This window comes from Falco peregrinus, chromosome Z (genome assembly GCF_023634155.1).
Source record: "Falco peregrinus isolate bFalPer1 chromosome Z, bFalPer1.pri, whole genome shotgun sequence".
Lineage (NCBI taxonomy): Eukaryota > Metazoa > Chordata > Aves > Falconiformes > Falconidae > Falco > Falco peregrinus.
Window position 1 is genome coordinate 47,971,968 of NC_073739.1, and position 22,483 is coordinate 47,994,450.

Here is a 22,483-nt window from a genome sequence, read left to right on the forward strand (position 1 = left end):
ATTTGGTTACTTTTTGCTTCGGGTTAATGGTTGAACTCTGTGATTGTGCTAACCAGCTCTGGAATGTGTGGAAGTCCTGGGAAGGAAGGCTGAGGCTTGCCAAAGTACCTGGGAGAGCATTCAGAATAGAAAAGGAAGCATGGGAGGGGCAGAAAGCAAAGGCTATCAGGAAGAGATTAACTTTGCCCAAGGGCTGATGTCGTTGGCAGGGCGCGGGAAGACTAGGGGCAAGCTGCATCATGTTGTGGCCCCTTAGGGGATGGCATTTTACATTTACTGCACACCACTATCTGTAATTGTAACCAATTAAACATGTTACAGGCCATTTTGCTATTGAGGTGGGGTGGGTTTTTTTACTTAACTCCTGTTTAAAGATAAAAAGCTGTTCAGCGTTATGTCCTCCTCTGACCTGAATTGTCTTTTATGTAAATTGTACTGCTGGCAGTGTAGAACAAAGACAAGATTCATGATCTCTATCAAAGGAGATAGCCAGCAGAGGCTGTTTTGCTGATGGTAGAATAAACAGAGTAAGAAAGTGTTTTAAACAGTTTTTAATTACAAACTTTCTTTGGAATTCAGGTTAAGGGAAGACAGACAAGTTTAGATGTTTAAAAGAAGCTATACAATGTTGTTACTGCCCTTTCCGGTTTCTGAATTGTTTTAAAAATTGTTTGTGTCATGGTAATTACACCAAGTGATCAGTATTACAATGAGTAATTTTGTAAGCATTGTTAGTTCACAGATGTAGGCTCTCCTACTAGCCATCAGTGTTCTCTGCTGTTCTACTAAAAAAGAAATTAAGAATATACAAGGTATGTCAATAGCATTACTCCTCTTCACAGCAATTTAAGACCATTAACCAAGTATCTTAAAGCCACTACTACAAAAGTAGCTTCAGAAAAAAGGAAAACACTTAGAGAACTACCAAAATAAGTTTTTAAACATTCATTAAGGAAACAGTGTAAACCAAATAATCTAAGACATACCTGGAAATGAAACTAAATTTCCACTCTGATGCCTTGATATTCTCAGAATGCGACATTGTATTATGTGCTGATCACTGAGCCTGTCTATAGCTGGCAGAAAACGTCAAGTTACGGAATTAGTCCTCCCCGCCCCGCCCTGCCCCCCCCCCCCCCCCCCCAGTTTTGCTGTTCAGGACTTTCAGACTGCAACGGTCACTTGAAGCCTACTATATGCACATGCGTGTTAATTATTAACTGTAGCTACAAGCAGGCTGTTTCAATACAACGCCAGCATGCAGTTTTGTATTTGCTGTCAATAAAATAGGCTCTTTTGGTGCCTCCTTCCAAAGTCCAGCACCTTCATGAAGAACACTGTCTTCTTTATCTGAACTTCTGTATGAGGCGTACTGCACAAACATCATCTGCACCTAATGAGGAAGAAACCGATATGAATTAGGAATGCTGTGGGAACCTGGGATATTTAGCATCTGCTGAAAAATCATCTGCCCTTCCTCACCGGCAACGAACAGCAAACCAGAAAACTTGTGAGTAGGTTTTGTTCCACAGGGCTGATACCGGGGGTGTATACCGTTTCATTTTAGAGGGGGCTGGCATGGGGTTTAACTGCCCAAAAGAGCAGATAAGGAATTCGCGGTGACATTAAGTGCTCTACAACGCAGAAGAAATAAGACTCCAAAGAATCCTGTCAGGGCTGTTTGCCTTTGCCTTTCTCATTTCGGCTGTGGGAGGTCGGTGATGCCGGGAAACTGATACCTGTGGAATGCCAGCCTGAAGTGCAGCTCCTTTCGGTACGTTATGGTGTCGGGAACTGCGCCGGTACGACTCGCGGAGTGACCCTGCCTGTTCTGGCCTGGAAACAGAGCGGCTCTGCCTTCTGAAATGGGGTGCTTCAGCCGTGAGCGGTGGTGTGAACACCCAGAAACAGAGCTGCTCTGCCGTCTGCTGATCTGGAGTGTTCGGCCGTGAGCGGTGGTGTGAGCCCCCAGCCAACCGGGCTCGCTGCTGAGGCGGCACAGCTGCCCGCAGCTATCCGGCGATAAACGGCAGGGGAAGGGCGGCTCGGGAGCCTGCGCGGCACGCTGCGCCGCGGCTTGGGAAAGCAGTTTCAGAGACCTTCACTTGGAGAAGTTTAGATGGGCAATGATCCCAAGTTCCTAACAAAACGTTGATGTAAACGGAAAAGCCACACAAACGCCGGGCTGGGTGACGGCGCAGCCCGAGAGCAGCGGCGGCGAAAGGGCCCCGCCCCGGCTCCGGCCCCCGGCCGCGGCAGCGCCGGGTGGCGGAGGTAGCGCCGGGTGGCGGAGGTAGGCCGGGGCCCCCTCCCGGGGACGCGCCGGGCTGGGCAGGGCCGGGGGCGAGGCGGCCGGGGCGGCCCCGCCGCGGTGACTCAGCGCGCGGCGCACTGGGCTGCGACCGGTATTTCCTGTTCCCCGCCCGGCGCCGCGCGTGTGAGTGTGTGCGAGCAGCGTGGGCCGGGGCGGCGGGGCGCAGCCCCCGGGCGGGGGCGGGGGCGGGGGCCGCGCTGCCCGCCGTGCCGCCGCCGCCCCTCCCCTGCCCGCCCCTTCGCCGCCGCCGCACCTCGGGGCGAGGCCGGCACCTGCGGCGGGAGCCCGCCCCGGCGCGGCCGCGCCGCCCCCCCGCAGGAAACCGCCCGACGCGGCGGGAGCGGCCGCAGCAGAGCCGGAGCCGGGCTCGTCGTCCAGTCCCCGCGCCGGGCCGTCTCCCGGGACCTTCGCTCCCGCTGCCGGACGCCGCCGCCGCGCCGGGGCTGCCTCCGCGAGCAGGCGAGTAACCCGTGGGGCGGGCTGGGCCGGGCCGCCCCCGCTCCCCCTCCTGGGGCAGGTGCGGCGCCGCTCGCCGGCCGCGCTGCGGAGCGGAGCTGCGGGACTTCGCCCCCCGTTGTGCGCTCAGGGGTCCCTCTCCCGCACACGCGCGCTGCCCCCGCTTCGTCCCCCGGCCGCGCGCTGCCCGCGGGGGCTCCGCTCCCGCCGCCGGCCCCCCGGCCCCGCTCCGCTGCCGGCGCCGCGCACCTGGGGGGCGCGCCCAGCCGGCCACGGCTCGGGGATCGGCTTTTCCCTAACGGGATTAAGCGCCTCTCGGTGACTTTTCCCGTGGTAAGCGCTTTCCGGGAGAGTGCGATACTACGTGGGAAGCGGGAGAGATGTCAGGGATGAATCAGGGTTTTGTTTACCCGGGCTTTCCCCCGCGGAAGGGGCGGGCCCGCGGCGGGCGCAGCCCCGACGGCGCGGGCTTGGGCTGCCTTTGTTACACGCAGAATTCCTGAAATCTATGTTGGCACATCCCGAGTGGATTCCAGCCGTGCCTTGAGCTTTGGCTAACTGGGTCAGGGGAAGTTTCAAGTTAACAGGGCACTGTACAACAAAGGAACAGGCAGTTCCAGGAGCCAAATGCTCGATCGCCCTGTTGAAGTGCCGTGTTAGCGGTGCTGCAGCCCGGGTACGTCAGATTTGTGTCGTGGAGCGTCAGGGTTGATCTACCAGTGGCGTGTGCTGGCTTTGTTAGACAACTCTGTCCTTACTTTCCCCCTAACTTGAAACCTGTTTCCTCTGCGCATTTTTCCAGCCTGAAAAGGTACGTGCTGCCTGAACACGCTCATGTGGAGGTCGTGTACTCATCTTTCAGACTGGTTATCTGAAAATTTTCATACCTCCGATGCTGCCTTCTGATAGTTACTCACTTAAAACAGCTGGAATCTGTGAATAATCTGCTCCCTAGCTTCGATTTATGAACTGAATCCAACAGCTAGGAGGATGTTTGAGAGCTCTCAGGCCCACAGCTGTGCTCCAGCAGAGGCCACCAAAGGTCTGCTGTGTTTTAACCTTTGGATGCAGTTACCACCGTGGGATGGTTTGAAACAAATGAAAAATACTTACCATTTCCTTTGCCCAGCAAAGTTTTATTTTAAAGGTTTAGGATTCTGATTCAGCTGTGGTTCAGAGAAAAGAAAAACAAGTATATGCTGTGACTGATAAAATCGCTTCTTTTGTTTCTGAAGCGTTCATAGTCTAAGGACCCACCTGTATCTTTTCCAAACAATGAGGCCTGCATGGAAAGGATCAGGTGCTGGAAAGCATGGGAAGTTTGCTTGTGTAAGTTGATACTTATTGATAATTAGGCTGCTTGAAGAGGCTTTGAAATGCTTTGTGTGTGGTAAACGTGTGCCATTTAGATATGGTCAATAAGTTTTATATTTAGTATAATCTGGTGCTTTGGGGGGCTTTCATCAGGCTTCTGAGAAGGCTTTGTGTGTGCATTCACTTTTAGGTGAGCTTGCTGTTATAATTGCTTCCAGACTGTTTGTTATATGCAAGCATCCTCTTATGCCGTAATCATTGCATTCAAGTAGCTGTAGTGACTCCTGTTCCCTTTGCGAAAGGAAGCCTCTACGGACAGGAGAAAGTGTGCCTAACTTTAATTGCATGCTGTGTTGCCCTGTAGCACAATATCAATAACTGCTTCTGTGCTCAGTACCACTACACTGTTTTTTTGTGACACTAAAGATGAGTACTGGGAATTACGCAGTGGAGTTAGGATGATCCCAGTACTTTGCATGAACTACAGTCTCAACAGAGCTCTTCAGAATAAGCATCAAAGTAATTAAGTGTCTGATACTTTTTTGATTGCTTAATCCCCCCTTTCCTGGTTCAGTGTCTCCTAAGGACAACCAGGAAATCTTTCTTAGTGATTAAAATAATGTTTAGGCACTGACATGGTTCACAAAATGGGATGTGTTGTGTGTTTATAAAACCTAGATGCTTAAAAGCATCAGAAAGTTCCTAGATCATAGTAATCCTCAACTGGGGAATGGCCTAATATTCCAGGACTACGTCAAAGCTGCATTTAACTTGGAGCAAATCTAGATGTTAGCATTTGTGTATGTGTTTTACCAGTTACCAATATTGTCTGTCTCCAGAAATTTCTTGTAGGTTAAAGGAAATCTCTTGTTAAAAGAGTGTTCTCTTTGAATTGCTGAAATAACAGTATTTACATTCTCAAGGAAAGTGTAACTTTTATCATGCCTTGACTGTGTCAGTTTTGCCCAACTGTAATCCTGGAACCAGTCGTTCTAGTAACAGGGGAAAGAAAGCACTGAGGTTGTGTAAGAACTACAGTTTGTTGAGATTAGAGATTTTTCAAGTATGATTCATTTTCAAACAGGTATGAAAACACTCATTCCTAGGAAAAAATGAATTTATTAAATCTGACAATTGATCCTTGACATCAGCTGCATAAGGCCTTTAAATCTTAAACTCCAAATTGCAGTGAATTTCTGTGAACTTCAGAAGACCTAAAAAATGAGATAATCTATTTTTAAAGCAGACATTTATGGCAGTAAGGATATAGGGCATAATTTTAGGCCTGTCTTCTAATATATGGATCTTGCCATAGTGAAGAGTGTTTGTAAATGGTGAGTTGCCTACAAAGGCTGCAGCTCCAAAGTGTACGTGGCTGGTTGTGCGTGGCTGTGCTGACATATGCACACCAGTGCATGTCACCTTTCACAGTTAAAGGTTTGATTTCAGTCCTGTGACCGAATAACTTGTTTGGAAAACCCCCAGAGAAGTACTGAGGTTTAATTTCTACACAGATTTCTCTCTCAGATGTTTTTGTCAAAACAGAGCTGTTCAACCTCAGAGTGCTTCTCTCACTTATCTGAACCTATCTTCTTCCCCAGAAAGAGCAGCACTGTGCTCCCTTGTAAAGTGTACTTACTTCTTGTCCCCCGGGCCTTCAGATCCTTCTGTTGCCTTTTAATGGTCTTGTACTAGTGCTAGGATTATCCTAGTCCCACTTCAGGAAGTTTTTTATATTATTTTTCTGAATAGGTAAACTATGATTTAGGACTTGCTGCATTTCCACCTCCACCCCCCGCAACAAACGAAGCCTGTGTTTTAACAGTGGAGGGCTGAGGTAATTTTTTTACTTAAATATTACATAATTAACACGGGTATTGACTGCAGTATGGGAATTAAACAGCTGCATGCAGCAGCAAAGACCACTCCAGATCATTGCACAAATTAATCTATTAATGTTTGGGATTTTTTTTGGTTGTTTTGTTTTCTTTGAGATCAGATGATGGTTTTTTGAAAGTGCATCTTGCTAGGGAATATTGTAGATTTAGGTTTGAAATGAGAATGCAGGCTGTGGCAACTCCTTGCTGTCCAGCGTTAGATGAACCTTGCAGCTGTAAATGTATTTAGGTGTTTATGATCCAATCCTGGTAACAACAGAGTGAGCTCTGGGAGCTCTGGTCGGGTATCTTGTACAGCATCTACCCTGGTGTGTATTCATCAGCTGCAGGCTTTGTTTTTAGGAAACATGAGCTACTCAAGTTTTCATGAATTTAGGTCAGCATTGTCATTGTGTATCAGAGTATTGGAACCTCGCATAAACATGGTTCCTAATCTAGGAAGAAAAAGAAACTCATTAGTGCTGTATTTTCACATGTATAATGACAGGCAAAAATACTGTGTGATGCAATAGTAGGGCTAAAAAGAAGTGTGCAAGGAAAAATGTAAGTTGCCTTTTGTTCTGATTTTTTCCAGTGCCTGCTCCCTTTCTATGCTGTTGTCTTTGTTTCTGTTTTGAACCAGCAATACAGAACTACTTTTGAGAAATTATTTTTATTTCTTAAAGGTATGCAGTTTATCTCGGGTGTAGTCTGTATACCTGTAAAAGATCAGGTTTAGGATGTCTAGTTAGGTGTGAGTATGCTTTCATTAAGCTAGGCTTGAGTTCAGGTATTTTGGACCACTATTTGTGAGGATTTTTCCTTAGACTGGTTCAATAATACCTCTCCCAAAAGCATTTTGTTGTCATTACCGTGTCATACCACAGTAATTCTTTAACATTAGCCTGCATTGTATTGATAAACTGAGCCTGAACTCAACAATATTGGGCTTCAACTAAACCGAGGTTTCGTATATTTGTTCAAGCTTTGCTCGGATTTTTTTTTTTTTTTTTTTAAAAAAAGACATTAGAGAAAACCCATAAAACCTTCCTACATGTCACTGTTAACAGCAAGGCTGTCTGTAGGCTGGCTTGCTCTCTCTATTCTAACATCTGCTTCATCATCTATCTCTGCTTAATAGCCAGCAGATTTGACTGCTGGTGTCTCTAGCCTCCTTAGCACAACTTTGTATAAGCTGATTTTGAGAATCTCTAGGAACATATGGACTGTTCAGGCAAGGGACGATCTCTAAGAAGGGGCCAAAAGCAACTGCAGTCCATGAAGCTGTGTGAAAGGGGTTTCCAGGTCCTCCTCTTTCCACGAGACCATTCCTGCCCCCATGCCCCCTGTCTGATCCTCGATGCTCCTTTGCCTCAAGATCATTTCAACAGATCAAGCTTTACGGATGCATTGATTGTTTTTCAAGCTATTTCTTAGCTATATGGCCCAAACAAAGCACATGTATATTCTGGAAGTTAGCAATTATGTGTCATAGTTACTCTTGTCACCCAGGAAAAAACATACAGGAAAAATTCTTTGTTTTTTCTCTCTCTTCATAAGAAAATTCTTTGGTCTGTAGGTGTTACAGAGGTTTTTGTTGAGAGGTGAGAAGGAAAAGGATTTCATCTCTTTCTAAAAGATGGAAATTAGTTTGTGGCTACATTGGGCAATGGATGTCTCCTTTGTAGCTGGGTCTGAAGTGACTGAAGATGTGATCATGCTTCTGTCATCAGTTTACGTGAAGTATGCTCTACATCTATTTAAGGGAGTATGACTGTTTTCATCTGTCAAGGGTTAAGAGCAAAAGGAAGCTTTTGCTTTGATCTCAAAAATGTTTCTTTAATGCAGACAAGAGCTTCTGCCATTCTTTACCCTTCCCCAAAATATGCCTTACCTTCCAAACCATCTACTGCAATTGAGCCTACAGTTTTTACAGTGTGAATGAAAATAAGCAAACTTAAGAACTGCTTTTGCAAAAGTAATCTGTAGAGTCAAACAGATTGAAATCACCCCCAAGACTGAAATATTGGTGGGTTTTTTTCCCTATTTCAGCTAAGGAAACATAGAAAAGAATAGGGAACTTAGCAACAGGTAAAGAAAAGCTGACAGTTTTCATGGAGTCCTCTTTCCCTATAGCCAACTAGGCTTGGTAAGGCTGTGACAAGTGCTCCAGGCCTTTTGGCATGTTGCCACAATGCACTTTATCAGTTTGTTAGAAATGCTTGTTATTGGGTTTCCTTTGTTTTGTAAACTCATTAGTAATCAATGTGGGAGATCCATAGTGAGAAGTTTAGCAGAGAACACAAATATAGCAAATAAGCAGTCTTTTTAGCTGAACGGTGAGGCAGTTTCTTACTGTTATCTTTTTGGATTTGGCTGAGGAGCCTGAGTTCCTGAAGCTGACACAAATATTTTTCTTAACAGCTTAATCCTTAGATTGTTTGCTCACTTGCATGTTCCCAGTTAGGAAAATTGTGCTGTGCTTTTTCCAATAAAGCTTGGTGTTTGTTCTTCCTGAAAAAATACAAAACTAGTAGAAGGGGAGTGGATGATGGCTCCCCAACAGGAAACAGCAGAAGGTGTGTTTTAGACCTTTTGTTTGCTCTGCAAAAGCCATCCTTTACTAACAATGGATGTACTAAGCAGCTTTGAATTTCTGTTTTCAAGTGAAGTTGAAGGAAGTTGATAACATGTGAGTCAGTCTTACTCCCTTTAGACACCCAGAGATTTCATGAACCATTTAGCCAAAAGCAGTACTTGGGAGTGACGTGCTTATTCTGGGAGCTAGACATCTCTGTGTGCAAGGCTATTTGTGGGGCACATATTCTAGTTAGAATTAATAGGCTTTGCCCAAGGAGACAAAAGCTCCAGAGTTGTTTGGTTTTTTTTTTTGGACCAGAGCTGCACTACATGCTTTTTAGACTTTGCATAGGGCTAAAAAGTACTTTGGAGAAGTTTTTCTAAGAATTGTTTCTTAAGTCTATATGGGGAAAATTTAGGGTTAATAAAAAGTGTTAAGCAGGAGGGCAGAACAAGTACCAAAACTTTGTAGCATGAACTGTGGTGATTCTGATGTTGCTAACAAAACTGACTTTGAGGGAAGACTGAGTTTTATCAAAATGTTTCTGTGTTTAAGTAAAACTTAATATTGTCATGGACTGCTACGGTCAGAAGGCTCTTAAAAACTGGAATAGTCAAAAACCTGCCCACTTCATGTCTTGTCTTTTCCTGGTCAGTACCGCCTTTGCAGTGGAGCTGCCACAGCTATCAGAAGTAAGGATGCATGCAGGCTTAATGACGTTAGCTGTGCTTGCAGACTTCTACTAGTACTTTGTTTTCCTAAGCTTCTTAATACTTTGTATACAGATGTTTGAAGTTGTAGTTAAGTGCTTTTTTTGAGAAGTAATTATTTGCTTCATTTCATTTCTGTGTTTTTTATATATTAATTTTTTTAACAAATCACAAATTTTCAGACTGCGTATTTCTTACATATCAGTATGCAACTAGGTAGGTAAAAACTGAATTTTTCCCTCTGACAATTGTTTGTAGTAGTGCTCCCTGAACCTAAGGGATGATTGTTTTTTGTTTTGCTTTTCAAAGATCAGTCCCACAGTTACTATTTAATAACAACTTGAGATAGTTCAGCATGTACATGTGTTAACGTAACCTACAAATGTGACAGTATTAGACACCAAGTACAGGTAACACATGTAAGTAGTATAGGACCTGTCAATGGTTATACAAATCTTGGTGTTGAGCTGAACATTTTAAAGTATTAGTAATGAAAACTAGTGGTTTTCATCTTAGCAATTTCTAAATAAGTAGCATGCAAAATGAAGTCACTCAACAGAAATATAGGCAAGTCTACTAATATTAGTAACTAAAATATGCAGTTTATCAAGGGAGTTGTCTGATGTCTTCAGTCTTCCTGTCCTGTCTGTTCTTTTCACATTTTTGTCTATATTAGTGCATAAGTATATAATATTTATATACTATATATAATAATATGTAAAACATTCATATCTTAGTATCGTAGTATCTAAGTAGTGTTACAACAACATTGCATTAGCCTTTTTGCCATCAAGTACATCTCTCTTAATACTGCAGTTTCACACTACTGCAACGTTTCCAAAATGTCACTGTTAATTCAGCATGTACATCTGTCTCCACCTCTAGTTAGTACCTGAGGTCTTTGGCATGCACAGTTACTTACCTCATGGCTAGACCAATTTTGACATGGAAGGTGGCTTCTGGCATTGTGTGAGGCGCATTTGAATGACTAGTACATATCATAATGAGAGCTTCTAGCTTTCTTAATTCCATACAAGCCAGGTAAGGAAATGTTTCTCCGTGCCTTTTCCAAACACATCAGATAAATCCCTTACAACACTTCCAATGTGCAGAGCTTTCTGGTGCTGAGGAAAAAAGTTGAAGCAAAAGCTATTCATGCCTGTCACAGTGTCTAAAAGTCTCGAGTTTTCTGTGCAGATCTCTCTTATTCCCTAGACAGATTTGACAGAGAAGTTACCTAGTGCTCCATTAGCACTTGAAAGATTATAGACAGCAGAGATTTAGCAAAGGATTAGTCAATTGGAGAGTGTGCATTATCCGGCCAGGCTTAGAACCGTGATTGTCTCTTCAATCATTTTCATTAGTGTCTTATTCAAAGATCGAATTATGTAACAATGACGTTTCCAGGGAATCTGGTAGGAGTTTTTCTTTGGTTTCTCTCTCCTGTTAACTCTCCAAGCCTGGGAGAGGGGAAGAAGCATTATTTTTACGCTTCAAACTTGCAGCATGTTTTAAAAAGCAGCGGTTCAGAGAAGTGGTGTGACTTCAGTTGCAGCATCTGCATTTGGATGGTAACTTAATGTGGTGGAACTTTTGAGAGAGGCAGGATGCGGTACAAGAAATATATAACTATTTTAGAAGCAGCAATAGGTATAACTCCCCTTAACAAAAGGGAGCTGCTTCCTGAGGGTAGACATGCAAATCTGTGGCAACATCCAGGGTAAGTATTAAAAAGCAATCCGCGAGTAGCTGTGGGAAAACCTGTGCTCACCTTGCATCATGCAATTTTAAAACTTGTTATCAGAAAAGACGAGAGTCATTCATAAAATGGGTAATTGTTTTTGTACCTTCTAAACAGTGTATGTTCTGGTTGTTAAACTTTGTGGTTTCATTAGAGATTTCTGGGTACTTTTGTCCTTGGCTAGTACAATGAGTAGAAGAAGGTGTTATTTCTAAATCAGGAGTTCGCTGAAGAACAGAAAGGATAAACAGGTGAATACTCATCAGAACAAAAATGAAACAGTTGTTTTGTGTTTATTGCTTATTACTAACCTGATGTGTGTATGTGTGCGTGTCTCCATGTAGGAATATACTTATTTTAATTTTATCCATGAGATGTCAGCTTCTAAAAGTGGGAAAGAAAAAGACTCTTTGTGTATACAACTTCTGTTCTCTGCTAGGAAGCAGGAGTTCCTCATATTTAGGAATACTGTATCCCTAAAGGGCAGTTTCAGTTGTTAAAAAGGGAAGTAAATTAACATTGTTAGTGTCAAAATGTGAAATACTGAGCATTCTGGTTTTGTTAAAAATCCAGAGTGCTTTCTTGTACCACAGAATTCAAGTATTATACCTGAAAAAATTCTTTCTGTTCCTAACTGTTTCCCTCAAAAACTTACGGTGTGTGTGAAAGGGGATTGTCGTTCCCTCAAACCTGCCCCTATATGAGTAGCACTGGTGGATGGGTGCCTTCACAGCCTTTCTAGTTTTCCATGGATTTGCTGTATATTAGAATGCCATTGCCTTGTTTCAAACATTGCAGAGCAGTGCCAAATCTGAGAGGCTTTTGTTCAAGAGCAATTAACAAGTTTCTACTGGTTTGGAATAGTTCTGTGTAAGCATGACACAGCAAAGAAAAGCTTGGAGTACAACTGTGACTTCTTGGCTGTAATGGAACTCAAATGTATCCTGTAACTTTTCCACAAGAGCACTTCCTCTAATGGTGGTAGCAACAGTAGAAACAATTAAAATGCAGTGCACCATATGTTTGTGAGTTCTGTTTTCTTTCCAGTTGTATCACAAACCCCACAAAAACTACTCTAGAAAACATGCTGATGCCAACAATTTCCAGCCTCTTATCAACACAAGTATTCTTCAAGTTGGTCCTAAGTTTCTGGTATCGTGTTAATGAGTGCTTGTAGGGGTTTTTGTTAAAAATCTGCCCATTAAAAGGGGTTCTTAGTATAATGTGTTTGGACACAGGACAGTGGAGTGTCCTAAATTGTGGCTTCCTTTGATTGTTTCATGTAAGTTATCAACATACCAATCTTTCTGAATTTTGTAACCACTCTTTACCTGTTGATACAATGGTACGTGGTTGTTCTTGATACTTTGAGAAGCTGATTTGGAAATTAATGCTACATTCTTGTAGAATTCCTCTTTGTTTTCAAGTAAGTTTGTTTGGCCAGAGTCACAGCTGAAACAAGCCATCTAAAAATGAAACTACTGCAGTATCCATTATTCTTTGTTTTGTAACTGGGACTGCTTGGCTTTCATCCGCTACTGAGAGTTAGTATCAAAGTGCAAAAGACATTACCCTGTCAATATTTGTTTTTATTTCCAGCATTCTTAATCGGGCATCTCCCTCCTTTCAGGGAGAGGTTTGGTTAGTGCGATTGTTGTACACACTTGGAATTCCAAACCAGTTAAGATCTGTTTGGATTTGTCATTCCAACAGTTTCACAAAAGCAAAAAGCTGTTGTCATTGGACTGTAATTGGGATTCCTTTTATGTTTTCATTAAAACTTTAAGGGAACTAAAGGTTGGTAACCAGCAATTGTGACAAAGTAAGCTGTGAGATGAAGAAAAAAATGCTATTCTTTTTGTAGCTGCAGTCTGCTTATTCTATACAACTGGAATAAGCAAATTAATAATTTGATAACATAAGCTTATCACTCAGCTTCTTGAGGTACCCTGTCCCATTCATATAAAAAAAAAGTGGTTTGGAAGTGTGTGTGTGTATGTGTATAGGGAAAAAACCCAACCAGCTCATAATGAGCCAGTTTCCAAAACCTAATACTGAATGTAGGATATAGAGATCATCATCTGTCATCTCCTCACTGTACAAATTCAAGTGCATGCTTAACTCAACTACTTCCTTTATTTCTCTTAATCTTCTCCTAAAATTAAAAATATTGTTAGAGTCCGATGCTAGCTTCAGTGCCATCACTTGAAAGTTGTGAAAAACCTGATTAAAACCCCAGACTAAGGTACAGGAGGAAGCGGGAAAGGCATCTATGTTACTTTTCTAAGGCATTAGTTGACATTTCCATATCAAAGTAATTACAAAATGTGCTTTTCTACCTCAGTTTTTGCTTGGAATAATGATGTGATTTCTGCAACAGGTTGATTTTCATAACTTTTGGCATCTTCATGCAGAGGCAAAATGATGGCAGCAGTGGTAGTTTGTGTTTAGCTTGCCTGTGTAACTCTCCTGCAGCCTCCAGAATAATATTCTGTTCATAGCCTGGAACAATAAAGCTGATGTTTGTTCCTAATGCAGAGCATAAATCTTGCTGCTCTTTGGTGATCACAGAAACCAACATTAAGCATCCTTTTCTTCTGTGACTTCCAAAATCATGCTTTAATTTAAAACAGTAGTTTGTTACTTGTAGAAAGATGCTTTTATGCTGGAAGAATCAGCAGAGAGGGAAAAGGACCTTCTAGTTTCACAATGTGATGTCTGGCAGGTGCTTGCATTTTCAAAGTGTTTAAGAAGTTAATCTGAGACCAAATTAAGTTTAAAATACTTCAGAAGTTTTAAATCTGCTTTTTTTGAACCTATGACCTTACTCTGATTGTGCTCAGGAAAAAGTGGGTGCCACACACAAGACGCATCAATAAAATGTGGGGTAGCCTTGTAGATAATTGGAAGAGTTCTGCAGAATTCTTTCAGTATCTCTTTCTTATGCCTCTCCTGCTCTATAGAAATGGCTAAGGGAGTATATTACTCAGAATTTAAAAAAAAATTGCATTGGAGGAAAAACCCCAAAACTAAACCTGTTACAAGTATGGATAAGATACTCTTCTGCAGAAATCTGGCTATATCCTTCTTTGAAGATGGAACACTTTGGAAAGATGGTCTTTGAGAGGAATGAAGATGATCATGATGTGTGTTGGTTTTCTTTTAAAAACAAAACTCAGCCAGCAAACCCTAACGACTGGTGTCTGTTTCTATTTCTGTCAAAAGTTCCTTCTTCATCTTGGTTAAACTGTTCATTTTCTGTTTTCCTGCAGAGGATAATCAAGGGCTAGGACAAGGGTGGGGGAGAGGAGGAGCTCTCTGACAGGGGTGCTGCATGGAAGCTAACATGCTGCTTGCACAGAATAGGGGTAGCTGCGGCCTGTCAAGCAGGGGAAGGAGGAGTAAATGACGATGCAAATTGTTTTTTTTCTATTTGGCAGCTGGAGTTGTTCAGTTACCAGCTGAAATCACTGGACTGTCTGTATCTGATTGTACAAAGTTCAGCTAGTAAGAGCATTCTACCTTGAGCATAATGTCAGTAAAAACGATCTTGTGCAAGATAAGCTATCAGACTAAGCCCAAATTAAAACAAAAAGCCTAAATGCCTTGTGGAGAGGACCAATGGTAAGCATGCTTCCTGTCTATACCCTATTTCATTTGCAAAAATGCAGTTGCCTTGTGTGCTGGCTTGTGTGGATGCCTGATGATAGACAGTGCTTGACCTCAAGTTTGCAGTGTTTCTGCAAGTGTAAATATTGCCAAGTATCTCCTTTATTCAGGCACCGTTTCCACTTGATTGCCAGGGAAGCCAAAGCATGCCAAACTAACCAGACAAATACATTTTGTATCCTCTTTATCTCGTACTTCAGTGTCCCAGGCTTCATAGTCACTCTTATGTGATAACATATTACTTAAACAAAATTTTGCTTTTCAGGGAGCAAACTACTGCACTGCCATCTCCTTGTGAGTGGGACTGGGAGCACAGCTGTACATCAAGCCCAAAGCATCTCACAGCAAGTAGACAGAGACACCCAAGAATCATCATTGCTCAAAAGGTACTAGTCAAGTTGCATCGATTAGAACTGGCCATTAGTTTAAAACAACAGATTCTTGTCATGTGCTAGCTCTAATGTTCATTCTTGTAGCTATGTTTTTAAAAGGTTTTAAGAAACTGTGCAATGGAGTAATACATTGAAATCTGAACTAGTGCTTTTGGATTCCCAAAGCAACCTAGCACACACACATTTGCTGAAAGTTTGATGATGTACAACAGGCCTCCAGAAGAGGAGAGACTGCTGCAATGAACTCAATATTCTGCTAAAGCTATGCAAATAATAATGTGCAGGCCTGTGCTAGTGCATCTCTTGGCTAAATATTGGTAAAGAATGGATCTAATCTATGGTGATGTCTTCAGCAAATACAAATATTTAGCATAGATTTGGGGATAAATAGATTACTTTAAGCACAGAGAGTAATATTAATGGGAATTGCTTAGTGACTCAGTAGAGTCCTGGGAAACAGAATAGACACACACAGGGAAAGTTGTTTTGCTGCATATTTTCTTATAGTACATCATTAAGGTAAATATAATCCTTTTGGTGTCTTAACCTTGCTTTTGAAACCTATTCTCAAGTGCTTCCAGAGAGAACATAAACTGCGTCCTTAGTTTTATGTGATGATCAAACATGCTTGGCTTGTTTTTGTAAGTCATTAACAGATGACAATTTTAAAAGAGCAAAAGGGTTTTATGCTGGTTGCAAAACTGTAGCTGACTTACCCACATTTCCAAGTAAATTACTAAAGCAGCAATAGCTATGCATCTCTCAAGAATGAAAGGCATCAGTTGTTCTGTCTTTCTAATTTGTGATATACTTAACCAAAGCTACTCATCTGTTAGTTTAATGTTCTGGGAGTTAGGGGAGAAGGCGCTAGTTAATAAGACTCAAAAAGACATGATAGAAAAAAAAAAGTTAGCATTATATAAAGTAACAAACAGGTAAGCCCCGTTCACTTAGGGTGCTGCATGTGGGAAAATAATGATGCGAGACTATCTGTGAAGTATAGCTAGGCAGGAATGTCCCTATTGAGGTCTCCAGCACACTCTAACATTTTCCTCAAAATAAAAAACTTCCAAGGATATGGTATGGTATGCAAACCTTCCACCAGAGAGTGTAGATACTTGCAAGCCCAAGTCTTAGCAAAAGAAACTTCAGAACCATATATCCACCAGAGAAATATGCCTCAGAAGCTGCATCTGGCCACCTTGCCCGTGGGCTCCCATGAGTTGTGTGCTGAGGCTGTGTCCATCTGCTTTCTCCATGATGATTGTTCTCACTATTCTCCCATGGATTCTCATGAGCTCATCTGAGTCCTTTCTGAAAAACAGCACCCAAAAGTGAACACAGTCCCCTAGCTGAGGCCTCGCAATTACTGAATAGGGCTGCAGAACTGCTTTGTTTCTTAATGAGCTTGTCAGCCAGAGGTTTGCCAGTATAAATAGGATGGGGAGAGGCAGAGCTTTGAAGCATAGTTTTAGTGCTCTAAAGGACTAACTTGGCTGTAGAACTGCTGTCTGGATCTTTGTTTTTTAAATTAACCTCTGTATCAGAAAAAAAATAAGTTTTGTGTATGGCTTGTGCATTCTGCATATTCTTTTACTTGTTCTTAATAACTATAATGATCTCAATGAGAATGGGATCTTTGTTTTCGCTACTGTGTTGTCTTAATTAATTTGAGCCGTAACAGTTGATTACCATAGTAAAGTTTTTGTTGTAGGGCTTGACTTCCAGTGAGGGAAGGCAGATAGATTGCTAAAAGCAGAGGATTGTTTCATAGCCTTGCAAGGAGTAGTCAAGAAGCCTGGAGAGGAGAGGAAGGAAATGAGATGTAAGCAAAATGAATGTGCAAACAGAATGTGCACGATGTGGTGCCTTTTGTTTAAAATGAACAAGTTGGGGGTGGGGAAGAGTTTTCCTTTTGAAATGTTGATAAATGCTTTTGTATGGTGTTTGAGGAGAAAAACAGTACACACTTGTGTGATTTGGATCTGTTTAAACTACTTCGTTATTTAATTCTTTAGAATAATAGTACTAGCTTTTGTAGCTTCTGAAATTAATAGAGGTCAGAGTGTTTATGCCAAAGAAAGTTGCTTCAGTTTGCATAGCTGGTAGAGGAAGTGGGGTGTGTGTGTTCAGGTAGAGTCACTGCTGAGTCCCTGTTGCACTCTGTAGCAATAGGTTACACTGTTTCATTTGCTTGCCTTACCAGTGTAATTTTCAGGATTCTGCAGTGTAGTTTAAAACATTGCAAGGTGAAAATGTGTTTAGAATAAATATGTATTTCTTCATTCTCCCCCCTATCATTTTTGTTGACTGTATCAAACACCTCTGCATATTCTCATGTGGCTTTTTATCTATCCTGTGAAATATGCTATACATCTGTGTCTTCTAATTTGCATATTCTTTGCAAAGATGCAGCAAAAAACATGATAAACAGTGGTCTGCCATTTTTTAGCAGAATAAACCTGTGATGTGTGAGATCTAGTAGAAGTGATGATTAAAATTTCAAAACTGTTGAGAAAAATACGTTCTATTACTGTATTTCATACTCTTAATATCTCTAGAGCTGTTCCTAGTTGTTCAGCATAAACAGTTTGTTACAGTAAAGATTTTTTTACTTCTTGTGAACTTGAAATTGAGTTTCTAAACCAATTATGACAGTGCTGCTGCTTGCTGTATATCATTACCTACATGTTTAAAATGTTGTTGATTTGAAGTATCTAGGTAAATCTGTATGTCTAGGTTTAAAAAAAGAAAAAAACCACCACCTTACCATGAGAACATCAGAATAGGTGGCCAATTGACCCACAGAGGATTTTGTACTGTTGGTTACCCTGGGAAAAATATGTATTAAGTGTGGGATGCTGTGTTTTTTGGGGGCTCTGTTTCTTCCAGGACATCTGTGCTTTCTAAAATAACAGCCTTAGGATTGCTGCTTTGAAACTTGGAAAGTGCGTATGGCTGTGCATCCTTACGCTAGACCAGAGGTGGCCTACATACCGGATCCTGCAAGCTGCCTGCCAGAATCTTTATGCTGGATAATCGCAAGCTGTACTTCAGAAGTGGAGGCAAGGGGCAGGATAATGAACATGTTGCTCTGCTTTAAGCTGGCACTTGAGTCATGCAGTAACCCAGGAATGATAGTCTAATTCAGCTGGAAGCAAACCTCAGGAGGTTTCTAGCCCAACCTCTTCCCCAAAACAGGGTCAGCTGTGAGATCAGAGCAGGTTGCCTGGAGCTTTACCCAGCTGGGGTTTGAAAACCCCCAAGGACAAGAGACAGTACAGCCTCTCTGTGCCCTGGGTCCTTGGCTTGGCTGCGCTCATGGCAAAAAATGTTTCTCCTTATGGCCATGTGAATCTGTCTTGGTTGAACTTTTGCCCATTTTCTCTGATCCTCTCATGATGCACCACTGTTAAGAACCTGGCTGCATCTCCTCAGTCTCCTCCCGTCAGCACCAGTGAGCTGCTGTTAGATGTCCCAAAGCCATCCTTCATGCTGAATAAGCCCAGCTGCAACAGCCTCCTCTTGCAGGGCCAGTGCTTCAGCCCTCACCATCTTGGTGGCCCTCCATTGGATTCAGTTCTACACATGGTGACAAGTGCCCATGATAGTATTCATGGCTTCTCTTCTTCAGTCCCCCCAAGGCAGAGGTTAAGATTACTGTGCCATACATGTGACAACCTCAGCGGCATATTTGACCATATGTAGCTCCTGAGCAGTTTGAGAGTCAGAGGTCAACTACCTACACATCCTCTAACCCTGAAGGCTGACTCTGTTAGGGCCCAGCTTACTGGGTAAAGAAGCAGACATAACTGGATTTTTGAATCATTTAAGTAGGACTGGGCTGACTGATTTGTGTGATTTTTGCAGGCTGATGACAAACAGCAGTCTAAAGAGATTGCCTGGAAGGGAAAGGGGAAAAGCTGTTTGGCAGCATGGTATTTTTAGAAACTTATACAGTGCCTTTCATCAGAGGATCATGAACACCTGCTTAAAAACAAAAGCAAAGCTGACATCTCTGTTCAGACTTCCAACAGCTGGACTAGCAGCCCGCATTCCCAATATCTCTTGCTGAAATCAATTCCCAGTTCTTTAAGGAGGCTGCCTGTTTGCCATGCTGTCTAGCAGCACTACTTAGTGTTGAACTTCAACATTTAAAAAAAGAAGAGAAGGAATTGATTGTCCAAAGGGCCACTTAAAACACTTGATGGTGGGGAGGAGGTGGAGAGAACCTGAATCACCAATCGGTAACCAATCTTGGTTGCTGCAGGGAAGTTGCTGAATAGCCATATTTGGTTGGCAGGAATAACTGTGAGAGGCAGCTGCTTGTTTTAAATTTGCATCCTGTAGTGTACTGTTAAGTGGGTGTTTCCTCTGCTGGTGCTGGAAGCAGCACTGCTTCATTCACAGTAGCGTTAGATAATTTATGGAATACGTCCTAGGTTTTGCATGACTCAAGCTACAGCAAATGATCTCTAAATTAGTGCTACACAGACCATAGATTCAATCTGATTGTAGGCAAATTATGTCTGCCTTGATTACTTAAACTGAAAACCTCAATGGGAAATGTGCTCACTAGAAGTTATTTGCATGTTTCTCACAGAGTTAACACCAATTAATCTTTCCATGGAAGTTAATTTTGAAATCTCTGCACACCTACATAACATTTCATGAAATCCCCTGCACATAATACTGCTTTGTACAGTGATTGCATATGCAGAATAGCCGGTCCTAAACACTGCAGATGACAGAGCTGCACATTTATAGCCCAATTTGTGTAATTTTGGTTAAAAAAAAAAAAAAAAGGGTGTTGGTACCCGGCCTTTACTCTTCATGATGCAGTATCCCTTCCAGGGCCAACTACAACTGTAGCTGCACCTCCCATTTCAAGGGGAGACAATGAGAGATAAGTGCATGCAGCCGTGCTTTCAAATGCTAAAGTGCACAGAGACCAGCATAGACAGAGCAGACCATTTTGCTGGGTCTCCTGCCTCTCTTCTGCTTGTGCTGCTGTCCCAGGTCAGTTTTGGCTAGTTTGTAGTATTCTGTATAGTCACCTGTGATCCACAATGGATGGTCTTATGGGTTCAAGAGAAGCTGAGTCGGGAGAAGTATTATCTAATTACACGCTTAAAGATGCGCTGCTTTGAGCTGCAATTTAGGGGTTTGGCTTTGTTTTCCTTTGGCTTACAAGGGAAGAGAATGGGGATGCTGTCTTCCTGTGGAATAGCTGTTAGGTGAATGGGGTGCTTCAAGTACCTAGTCTCTCTTTTCCTGGCACAGGAGGCAGGAACCTGTGGTGCCAGAGAAGTTCCTGCAGCTCTTTTCGCTCCTATTTTGTATCCTGCCATTTTCAGTTTAGGTGGCATCAGCCTCTCCCTGTAAGGCCTACCTGCATATCCACCTTGGGAGGATAGCTCAGTCAAGGGGCAGAAAGTACCAGGGAAGGCCTGAAAGTCTGTTCTCTGGGGTTGAATTCCAGGATAACTAACTTGTAAATTGTTATTATGTTAATAGTTACATGGTCCATGGCATCGCGTATGGCATCTGGGCACTTGGCCAAGCTCTACTGTGAGCATGAGCACTAGAGGTCACTTGCTGCTTGCATTTGCAGGCTGGTATGGAATGATTTATCTGCCCATCCTGGTGGAGTAGCTGTTTGGTTTGAGAAGAGACAAAGGAGGGAAATATGTGTCCTCTGTACTCTTACAAGTGCTACATTTTATGGACAAACGTGGGAAAAATTTTGATAAGCCCACATGGATTGTTTTCCATCTGTTATTGCAGGAAACTGAATGGAGACAAATTGATAGGCCCTTCCCAGGTGATGATTTGTGGTAAGAGATTGAAAACCAGCCTATTTTGCTCGCATAACTGTGGTCAGTTCCTGCATTTGTGTTACACTTACCTCAACCTAGCTAAGTGTGTTAGCCTTGGTTGTTGCCCTACAGCTTAGGGAAGTATAGCCTGATAACCCCACTATTAGTGATAACAACACATGGCTTTGATAAAGTCACAGAACATGCCAAAAAGAGGCTTCAGGCCAAGCCACAGCTTTCATCTGGAACAAGACGTAGTCCTCCTTAGCCTTGGTCAGGGTAGGCAGACCCTTACACTGCTTTGACTGGCACCACCTGCACTCCCCAGCGGGCTGTGTCTGGTGGGGGAATCGGGTGATAGTGCTTCATCTTCTGCCAGAGCCTGTGTGGAGGGGGGCAGCTGTAAGAGGCTGGTGCCCTACTTTGTGCTGCCATGTTATTGGTATATGTGTTACGAGACTGCAGTCACAGGGATGCAGTGGCTTCTATTTTCCCTGTCCCACCCTAATTCTGACAGGTTTTCTTTGGAAAAGTGTATTGCCAGCTGGCTAAAGGCAAAAATTGATCTTGCATCTAAAACATAGTCATCTGCAGCAAAATCTTACCATATTGTAGCAAAGTGAAAACTAGATCATGTTGTTTTCATCGTGTCTTCTCAATTCGTGGAGGTAAGTATTAGACAGTGGCTTTCTCTGCTGATGCTGTGGCACAGTGTCTTATGCTGATGTTTCCAGACAGCACCAGCTCTTTAGGAAAGTGCCTCCAGATTGCGGAGATGGGCAGAAGTGCTCAGTGGAGCACTTTCCCTGCTGTGTCTCCTAGAGAAATTCTTGATGCCATATGCTATGACAGAATGCCGTGTGTGTGAAGAGCCTGCCCCTCTGCACTTCATTTTTCCAAGTGGTCTTGACTTTGGTTGTATACTGGACTACTAGTGTTGCAACGAATGTTGGATGGTATCATTCACTTGTAAAACTGAGAGGAAGGACAAGATGAAAGAAGAGCAATGTTTGTACTTCGGCAATTTTCTGCCTTTTCGTATCCAGATTTGAGGGCAGGCCATACAAAGTAACATGCTGTTTTGTGTTCTTTTTTTTACAGCATTGGCTTAAGAAAGTTCTTCCCTTACAGTTTGTCCTCTTTCTTAGTTTCTTTCTTCCAGGAGCTGATTAAAGTACTGACTCATCCACCCAACATAATACAACCCCAGGAAGACAGTAGCACTGGGAAAGAAATCTTTATTTCTGAATACAAGTGTGTGGTTGAACTTCTGCCACTCTTGTCCTCCCTAGTGCTTTTAACGGCCAGTCATCTCTGCAAGCTCTCAAGAATGCTGTTACCTTAAGAACATGCTTTTTAAGAATATGTAATTACAGCCTCAAAACAAAGCAATTTAGCCTCTGAATTAATAGCAGCAGTGTTGGCTTTGAGTCCGATGTGGAAGGGCTCTTTCTGGGAAGGAAACGCAGCCGAGGCTGTGGACTCAGGGAAGGCCATCGGGGTGCGGGGTGGGAATTTTCAAATCAGTGTCCTTCTAAAAAAAGCCACCCAAACAGAAAAGGTAGCAGTGACTGGTGTGTTTCTGTTTGACAAAGCAGGGCTGTGGATAC

General features: G+C 42.7%; 1 protein-coding gene across 5 annotated transcripts in view; it reads left to right on the plus strand.

Moving 5' to 3' along the window:
• Positions 1-1,358: 1,358 nt before the first annotated feature.
• The window catches only part of TJP2 (tight junction protein 2), a 66,172-nt gene continuing 45,047 nt past the window's right edge, over positions 1,359-22,483 (plus strand). Inside the window, exons 1-2 of one of the 5 annotated variants that reach the window (XM_055791703.1) lie at positions 1,359-1,510; positions 14,928-15,048. Coding sequence is in view for 1 of the 5 variants with exons in the window: in XM_027793555.2 (XP_027649356.1) it covers positions 10,860-10,972; positions 14,928-15,048 (234 nt within the window). In the remaining 4 variants the exon portion in view is untranslated. Of the gene's footprint in view, positions 1,511-1,530; positions 1,775-2,544; positions 2,778-10,723; positions 10,973-14,927; positions 15,049-22,483 lie in introns of those variants that run through there. The other 4 variants (XM_055791704.1, XM_055791705.1, XM_027793555.2 and 1 more) reach the window with 4 other exon arrangements.